At 43.8% G+C, this 9137-nt stretch overlaps 1 protein-coding gene across 3 annotated transcripts in view; it reads right to left on the reverse strand.

Moving 5' to 3' along the window:
- DOCK2 (dedicator of cytokinesis 2) overlaps nt 1-9137 on the reverse strand; it is a 445079-nt gene that overhangs the window by 393367 nt on the left and 42575 nt on the right. For all 3 annotated transcript variants that reach the window (XM_017547721.2, XM_037745432.1, XM_017547720.2), the window contains 2 exons: nt 8831-8985; nt 3391-3472 (listed from right to left, as the gene is read on the reverse strand). In XM_017547721.2, coding sequence (XP_017403210.1) covers nt 3391-3472; nt 8831-8985 — 237 coding nt within the window. The remainder of the gene's footprint in view (nt 1-3390; nt 3473-8830; nt 8986-9137) is intronic.

Consider the following 9137-nt stretch of genomic DNA (forward strand, 5'->3'; position numbering starts at 1 on the left):
CCTGCCTCAGAGCCTTTTTTAAGTTGGTGTTCCAGTCGCCTGTTGAAGAGGTGCTGGGGTCTGTTTGTTTTCCCCTGTGGCCACTCACTGCACTGGCTTAAACAGCGGCACCGAGATTTGTGGCACTTTTTTTTTTTTCCCCCGGAATCTACTGTTCTGGTTCCCTGCTCAGTCCCCTTTTTAAACAGACAAATGGGCGACTTCCCGTGGCTCTGGTACCCAAAAGCTTCCTAGACATTAAGGGGCTCAATTGCCCCCTAACACCCCAAATTCATATATTGAATACCTAATCTTCAGTGTCTCATGATGTGACTGCATCTGGAGACAGGGTCTTTAAATAAGTAATTAAGTTTAAAAGAGGTCATTTGGGGAGTATGGCTCATGTCCTTATAAGACGACATTAGGGCACACACACAAGAGAGAAGACCACAGTGAAGACACAGGGAGAAGACAGCCATCTGCAAACCACGGCAAGAGGCCTAGGAAGAAACCAATCCTGCCAACACCTTAATCTCAGACTTCCAGGATCCAGAATTGTAAGAAAATACATTTCTCTTGTTTACATGAGCTGTGACAGTTATGGTAGGCCTAGCAAACTAATATACTACATAAACCTAGAAGATTCCTAGGTAAGCCCCCATTCCACCCTCTTCTCTAAAAATTTTTTTATTTGCTCAAAGGAAGATAGCAGACCTCTAAGAGCTGTCTCATCAGACAGCCCACACACACACGCCTCCACACTAAAGAATCTCAAAGTGTAAAAAATAGCAAACTGCTATATTTACATTATAGTCACTGGAGGGTGTGTCAACTGGCAGTTATTATACAGATTGTGCTCCAATGTGTGGTGTCTCCTAGTCACTCCTACTTTGACCTTATGACACTTGAAAGTATTAGGGAAGCAGGGCAATGGAACTTAAAACAAGTGCCACCTGATCTAGGAATTCATTAGTGCTTCTTTTATTGTTCATTCTTATTTCCTGCATGTTAGCAGCCATCCTTAAACTGGGTTAAGTCTTAGGGAACTTCACAGTAAATGCTGCTTTCCTCTTACACAGCCATGGTGGGAGCGGGGGGTGAACCCTTACAAAACAGAGGGAATGTCAACAGTCGGCCAGACCTACATGCCAGCTCCTCAGGCTCAAAGAGCTGGAAGCCTTCCCTCAAAGAGGAGACCAGGAAGAGCTAACATCCAGAGAGGGAAGAAATAAGGCCAGCAAGGCACAGGCTTGCCAAGTCTTATCTCATCTCTAATTTAAACATCACCTCAACACCCAGTTGAAAGTAACTTCCAGTCAAATACCATCACATCACCCTGTTTTAATTATCTGCATTGCTTGGATTGCTTTCTGGCATTGCTCTTGTTTATTTATGCATGCATTTTATTACCTGAACTTACCCCCACTGCACCAAGAAAGCACTCACTGCTGTATTGCCAGTACTTAGTACAGAGCAGACGCATAGTAGGCACTCATCAGCTAGCTCTTGGATCGATATAAGGAGTGAGAGCACCATCACCTTCCTTGCCCCCTAATATGGTTTAGATCACTGTCCACACCCAAATCTCAAGTTAAAATGTAATCCCCAGGCTGGAGGTGGGACCTGGTGGGAGGTGATTGGATCATGGGGGTGCACTAGGCTGCATTAAAAATGATGATGATGATACTGAGTTCTCCTAAGATCTGGTGTTTAAAAGCATGTGGCACCTCCCTCTGTCTCTCTTGCTCCTGCTCTGGCCACATAGGACAAGCCTGCTTTCCCTTTGCCTTCTTCCATGATGGCAAGTTTCCTGAGGCCTCCCCAGAAGCCAAACAGATGCCAGCATCATGCTTCTCATACAGCCTGCAGAACCGTGAGCCGATTAAAACTCTTTTCTTCACAAATTACCCAGTTTCAGGGATTTCTTTACAGCCACGTAAGAATGAACTAATACACCCCCCAGATCAAGAGTCTGATCATCTCGACAGAGGGAAGTGTCTGCCTGTTGAGCCTGTCAACCAAGGCTCTCAAGTCCGCTTGTTCAGAGGAGCTGAGGCATGGCCCAGGCAGAATTCCATGAAGGTAGGATTACATTCTCATTAATACTGTGTGACACAAATTTACTGATGCTCTTTCCCCCAAGTTTACATCATGAATTGGTTCTCTGCAAAATGAACCACTGATTGATTCCCTGTCCTTCTCCCTCTCATGAAACATCTGTCTCATGGTTTAATCAGGAAGGCCCGTGGGACTCTCCTATTTATAAAGAAAATAAATAGCCTCCTCCTTCTAACTAATAACAGATAAACAGGATGGAGGCAAATCTATATATGCCAAGAAAACTTTGCCTAAGCAATTAGGAGCTATGATCCTATTACATGCCTCTGGCCCACTTTTTTTTTTTTTTTTTTAGAAAATTAACAAAATTAATCAGCTATACCTCAATCTAATCGCAGCATAACATAAGACATTGCACTTAATGGGCTGTAACTGGAAAATTATTGTAGAGCAAGGTAGGTTAATCTAGCATGTCGGTCACTCCTGGATCCAAGTCATCTATTTGGTCAATGCCCAAAGCCCTTCCTGGTTCCTTCTCTGTAATTTCCCTTGCTAATACAGGCAATGTAGTAAAAAATCTCAGTCTTCTCCCCAAAGGAGCTTACAGACAATGCTAAGGTATTTAGGTGTCTTAAGATCACATTGTTAGCACACACCCTTACGGAAACAGGAGGACGAGAAAGGGGTCTCTACTGGAAATTATAACCTTTGTTTATCTCCTTCTTTCCCATTTCCCCTATTCAGAGCTAAAAAGCCAGCTTTGCTCTCAGAAATAAATCATCCAAGTAACAATCGATTTCAACATTTCTACGTACATGTCTTGCCCAGTGAGTACTGGTATTTAGAAGGATGATCCTAAGGACCCACCAGATCTTTAGTCATCTACGACTTAATTATGTTCAGAATGTCCAATTTACCAAGACAGTCAATGTTCTGGGAAGGTCCTATTTTTTTCTGATATATTTTATAAAGATTTTTTCAGAACACTCTGAACAAAGCTCAGGTTAATCTTGAATGAACTGGAAAACGAAAATAGGTGTTTTACCCAGTTCACCTGGGTATTATTGCTCAAAGAAATTGGCCCTTGTTTATGTAGCACTCTGCATATGTTCTGTGTGTGCAGGAGGGAAACAGATAGGGAGAGATGAGGAAAGACAGAGGAGAACATCCATCTTCCCAAAAGCTTTCTCAAGGCACACACCGTCCTTTGTCAGCTTTGGATTTCTGCATGAAGCCCAGAACACAGCTTTGCAGGACAGCCACACTCCACCCTGAGCACCTGACCAGCCTCATTTCCAAGGTCACGTTTTTGTGGGTAGGGAACACAGCAATGAGAAGAGGGTGCACACTCACCGTGAAGACCACCTTCAGGTTGTTGAGCATCTCAATCTCCTTAGGGAAGCCCCGGCTGCCCCATCGCACCAGGTAGTTCTCACTGTGGGAAGAAGAGTGGCAGCCCGTTACTGCCAGGGGGCCTGGCATCCATTCAGTAAAAACATTCACCAAGCATCTACTATGTGCCCAACACCATGCTGGCTGCTGGGGGCATGCAGGTGTTTAAGGTAGACATGGTCTTTCCCTCCAAGAGATCACAGTTGTCCTGAGAGACAGACATTAGACAGGCAAGAGCAAAGAACTATTAACATATATATATATATATTTGCCACTTCTAGCCCTCTCCCATCTGCTAAGCAAATTCTGGCAAAGCTGTCTAATATTTTTGAAGAGCATCTGCATACTGATAGAGGTTATTGAGAATGGCAGAGATGAAGGAGGAAAGGACTTTAGTATATTTTGTTGGACATTAAGAATATATTTACCCTTTCCAGCCCATTCCTCATTCAAGACTGAGTGAAGATCTGAATTATTTTAAGTTACCCTTTGAATGTAGAGTTGTTTCCTTGAATGGAATGTCATACTGTGATGGACCATACAGGGCCTCAGCCATTATCGAAGATACACTTAAATCACTGTTTAAATGCCATTGTGGCACCATTTATATAAAATTGTGCTACATGCTAAGCATACTTAATCTGAAAATTCAAAATATGAAATGCTCCCAAACCTGAACATTTTTAAGTGTCAATATGATGCTCAAAGGAAATGTTCAACAGAACATTTTAGATTCCAGATTTTTGGATTAGGGATGCTCAACTGGTAGGTAAATATAATGTAAATATTCCAAAACCCAAGAGAAAATCTGAAATGCAAAACACTTCTGGTCCCAAGCATTTCAAATAATGAACAGTCAGTCTGTAGAAAGGAGAAGTTAAGGATGTTGTAAGAGTGTATATCAAATGGGCCTGATCTACTGGGTGGTCAAGGAAGTATTTGCTGAGGAAATGACAAGAAATAAAGTTGCCCAGGAGAAGAAGGTAGGAAAGGGAAATGTTTCAGGCAAAGTTAACATGAGTAAAGGCCATGAGGCAGGAAGGAGCTGGATGCATCTAAGAAACAGGTTCAAGAGGGCTGGGTGTGGTGGCTTATGCCTGTAATCCCAACACTTTGGAAGGCCAAGGTGGGCGCATCACCTAAAGGTCAGGAGTTTGAGACTAGCCTGGGCAACATGGTTTCAACGTTTATATTTTTAGTAGAGATGGGTAAAACCATGTTGAAATCATGGGCATTCAAAATAATGGGCATTTGTTTAGCACCAATATAGTTGTCAACCAATATGCTCCTAGATGGCATGGAAAATCTGATGTTTCAACTCAGCAAACTATATGAAGCTTCTTCTAACTCAAATAAGTGCTAGACTTCTCTATCTTCCTGGAGTGATTAGACAGACTAGCATGATGGCTGCAAGGAGATGTGAGATGGCAAAGGGTCGTACGTCAGAGCCTTAATACCCTCCAGTGGGTCTCCATTATTCTCAGCGTCAAGGCAAAATCCTTGAATGACCTACAAAGCCTATGCAGACTGGCCTCTCCCTCTAATTTTTAAAATAAAATTATCCAGGCGTGGTGGCACACGCCTATAGTCCCAGCTACCTGGAGACTGATGCAGGAGAACTGCTTGAACCCAGGAGGTGGAGGTTGCGGTGAGCTGAGGTTGCACCACTGCACTCCAGCCTGGGTGACAGAGGCAGATGCCATCTCAAAAAGAAAAAAAAAAAAGAGAGAGAAAGAAAAAGAAACAAACAGATTCAAGGGAAAGTGACAAGAGAAAAATTAGAGGGAGAGACCACTCCGCATAGGCTTTGTAGGCCATTCAAGGATTCTGCCTTGACGCTGAGTAATGGAGACCCACTGGAGGGTTTTATGGTTCTGACGTACGATCCTTTGCCATCTCACATCTCCTAACAGCCATCATACTAGTCTGTCTAATCGCTCCAGGAAGATAGAAAAGTCTAGTACTTATTTAAGTTAGAAGAAGCTTAATATAGTTTGTTGAGTTGAATCATCAGATTTTTCCATGCCATCTAGGAGCATATTGGTGCACAACTATATTGGTGCTAAATAAATGCCCATTATTTTGAATTAGGAACAAGACTTTTTTAAAATTCAAAAATCGAGTTAGTCTAAGAAGGCATAAAGGGATTCGGCAAAGTTAAAGGGACTTGACTTCCTTTTAGTTTTGTTATTCTCTGATGTCTCATTCCTCTCTCTCCAGTCACCCCTAAAAGGTTAATGAGTGCAGACGGAGCAAAGTTCAAGCAGGAAATGGGGTCAATAGCAAAAATGAACATAGCTCCAGATTAACCAATGCTTAAAACTCAATCGAGTTAAATGAATCTTTTTATCTTTTGTGCTTTTTTCAGTAAGACCTAAAAATTTTGGTGGACTTTTCAGTAAACTAACCAGGAAGGCTCCATCCAAAATTTTTTTTTAATTTTAAATGCTTTCTCGGCTGATCTAAAGGTAATGAGTTATCTCAATTGATAGTTCACAGTCAGTTACAGATCGAACTCCTTGTTCTATTCTTTCCCCCCTTCTCACTACTGCACTTGACTAGTCTTAAAAAATATATTAAAAAAATAAAAATTAAAAAAATAAACGCTTTCTCATTGGTAATGTCTGTACTGTTAGTGAAATGCTTAGAGATATTCCAGTACCTTCCATCATATGTAGCAAACCCCTCAGTGACCTAGCCTGCTATGTCTAAACAGCAAGCGCCAGCAATTTTCTTCTAGGAGAAGCACAGTCATCAATTTGGAGCGGTGAGCTGGCCCCACCCATCCTCACCCAGGGAGATATGGGTGGTAGAATCTGTGGGCTCATGGCACCAAGACAGGTGAGACCTCCTCCAAATGACACCGTACTCGGAGGAATGAGGAGGACTATTCCAACTCCTCATCACACCATTTATGGGCATCAGCCTTACTGCTAAAGCCTGACACTGGAACTGCTTCTCTTGTGTCCTACAAAAATTTACATTAAATTTCCTAAACAGGATCCCTTCAGGGATCTACTGGGGATCTGAGCATGATTCAGTCCAACATTGAAACATCAATCCCCGCCACATTCTCCCCAGTCCACATCTGGGCCACGCTGAAAATGTCTTAAGCTGCCTGTTGTTCACTGTATGTCGACCCTGGCTAGAGAAGGCAGGAGCCCAGATTTCTTGCTTAGGGAAAGAGCAGCTCTTCAGAGTGAGACTGATATTGGGAGTGTTCCCCGATTCCCCTGTCCCCTTCCTGCATCGTGCCTCTTCTCTTCTTCCTTTGCTTTCTCCTCTTTTTACCATTGCTAGTTTCTGCTCCCTTTGTCCTCCTCCCTCTGCTCATCCCCACTCTCCCAGGGCTGGCCCTTGTCTCCAGCACTCTCAGAGATGTCACTCAGGCACACCCCATTGAGCACAGCGTGCCAGGTGGCACAGCAGGAAGCACAGCTGCCACCCCGCTGATTCATGGCCTCCCTCCACAGAGCTGATCCAGCCATCCATCACTAAGATGGGCCAGCTGACCACACTCCCTTGTCAATGTGGCAGGCAGTGAGCACTTTCAGGGTCCATTGTATGTCATAGGCCCTATACTATTCTCTCTCAGTTGCTTCCAAAGCTCCTAAAACTGCAGCCAGTGAGCCTTTCAGGAACCTTGGGAGTAACTAACAGGGAACAGCAAGGGGCCTCTGCCTCTGACACCCAAACCATTTCAAGGTGGGCCTAAGGGACCAGGAACACTCATTCTCAGTGTCCACTGAGGCTGAGCCACGTGAATTGGGCTGACTCTTCAATGTTAGGGACTTTGGTGCATAATAAAAAAATACCTTTCCACCATAATGGTGCTGAAACCTTGGTGAGAACTATTTAGAATATTTGACATGACTCATTTATTGATGACAGACTTAAGTGGGAAATAGCTTGTCTTTGGAGTCAGATGGGCCTGTGTATAAATCTCAGCTCTGCCTCACTTTTTCACCCTAATGACATGGATTAGATGAGACAACGTACAGACCCCAGTACAGTCTGCTGAGATGGACAGCCTCTCCAGTTTCTTGCATGTCTTCAGGACATCACTGTTTACTAAGATACCACTATTCACTAGGCATGGTGTATTCATTCATTTAATCAACATAACAACAAGCCAGGAAAACATCATTTCATCCGTTTTTCCCACAAAGGCAGAGAGATCATGTCCTAGCTCCTTTCTAATGTGTGTCTCTACAAAAAATGAAAAATCAGCCGAGTGCAGTGGCACATGCCTGTAGTCACAGTCAGTGGCCTCAAATACAAGACCATGTGTTGGCTTAAAACCCCAATGGAGGAGAGAGGCAGTGGTCGCCTGGGAGGCAGGATGGTCTGAGCCACAAGCAGAGGCCAGGGGTCTGGCAGTAGGAGCTGGAGGAGCACCAAAGTCTCTTCCCTGGCGATTGCCAAAATTATTTTCCCTTCCTTGAGCCGAGGCACCCAGAAGTTACTTCACTTCCTCCATTTCCAAGAACAACTTATTAAAGTAGTAATAATAACAGCCACTGCCCCTTGCAGCACAGGCACCATGTGCCAGGCCTTGTGTATCACAAGCTCTTTCTCATGAAAGCTTGAAAGAAATGATGCTGTGAGGTCAGCACTCACACTGTGCAGATGGGAAACTCAGGCTTAAGAAACATTGACAACCTGCCCAACCTTAAGAAAGAGTAAACAGTGGGGCCAAGATGTGAACCCAGACAGATCTCAGGGCCTATACCCTTAGCCTATTGTTGCTACAGAGGATTCGAAGCATTCATTTCTTAACTCCTATTTTGAAAGTAGATATTGGTGGGGAGCAGTGCCTCACACCTATAATCCCAGCACTTTGGGAAGCCAAGGTAGAAGGATCACTCAAGGCCAAGAGTTTGACACTAGACTAGACAACACAGCAAGACCCTGTCTCTATAAAAAATTAATAATTAGCCGGGTGTGGAGGTGCATGCCTACAGTCCCAATTACTCAGGAGGCTGAGGTGGGAGAATCGTTTGAGCTCAGGAGTTCAAGGCTACAGTGAGCTGTGATTACACCAATGCATTTCAGCCTGGGCAGCAGAGTGAGACCCTGTCTCAAAACAAAAAAGAAGTAGATATTTTTATTCTAGCCAATGCTTCTTATCTGAACCTTGTTATTTCTGGCTGCTTTCCAGTCATCAAAATCTATTTTACAAAACCCTACAACCATAAACTCCACTGTGGGAAAAAAACTGGTGGTAAATAACACTTCCACGTGAGACCTACAACCTCCAAAGAAGTTATTTCTACATTCTCAGTCATGCTCAGTCTCTTTCCCAGGTTGAAATTGCTCCACAAGTGATGATGGAAAGAAAAGACGCTCTGTGCACTGCTTCCCAGAGACAGAGAAGTAGGGCAACACTGAACACACCTACCTTATGACTGTTTGCTTGTTGGGGTCATAGAGAGACATGAAGAGCTCGGCATCTTCCCCAATTCGGCACACAAAGTTTCTCACGAAGACATAGAGGCTATGGGTGGGGGATGAGGAGATCCGGGAATACATTCCATAATCTGGCTGGTCTTTTGACTGAAAGGCAGAAGGAAGAAGGAAAGAAGATGGAGAAAATTAGCCCAGTACCATTTGTGAAAATCACCTGATCCCAGGAGGTTGAAGCTGCAGTGAGTCATAATTATATCACTGTACTCCAGCCTGGGTGACAGAGTAAGAACCTGTCTTCG

The sequence above is a fragment of the Cebus imitator genome, unplaced genomic scaffold, assembly GCF_001604975.1.
Source record: "Cebus imitator isolate Cc_AM_T3 unplaced genomic scaffold, Cebus_imitator-1.0 Scaffold200, whole genome shotgun sequence".
Classification (NCBI taxonomy): Eukaryota; Metazoa; Chordata; class Mammalia; order Primates; family Cebidae; genus Cebus; species Cebus imitator.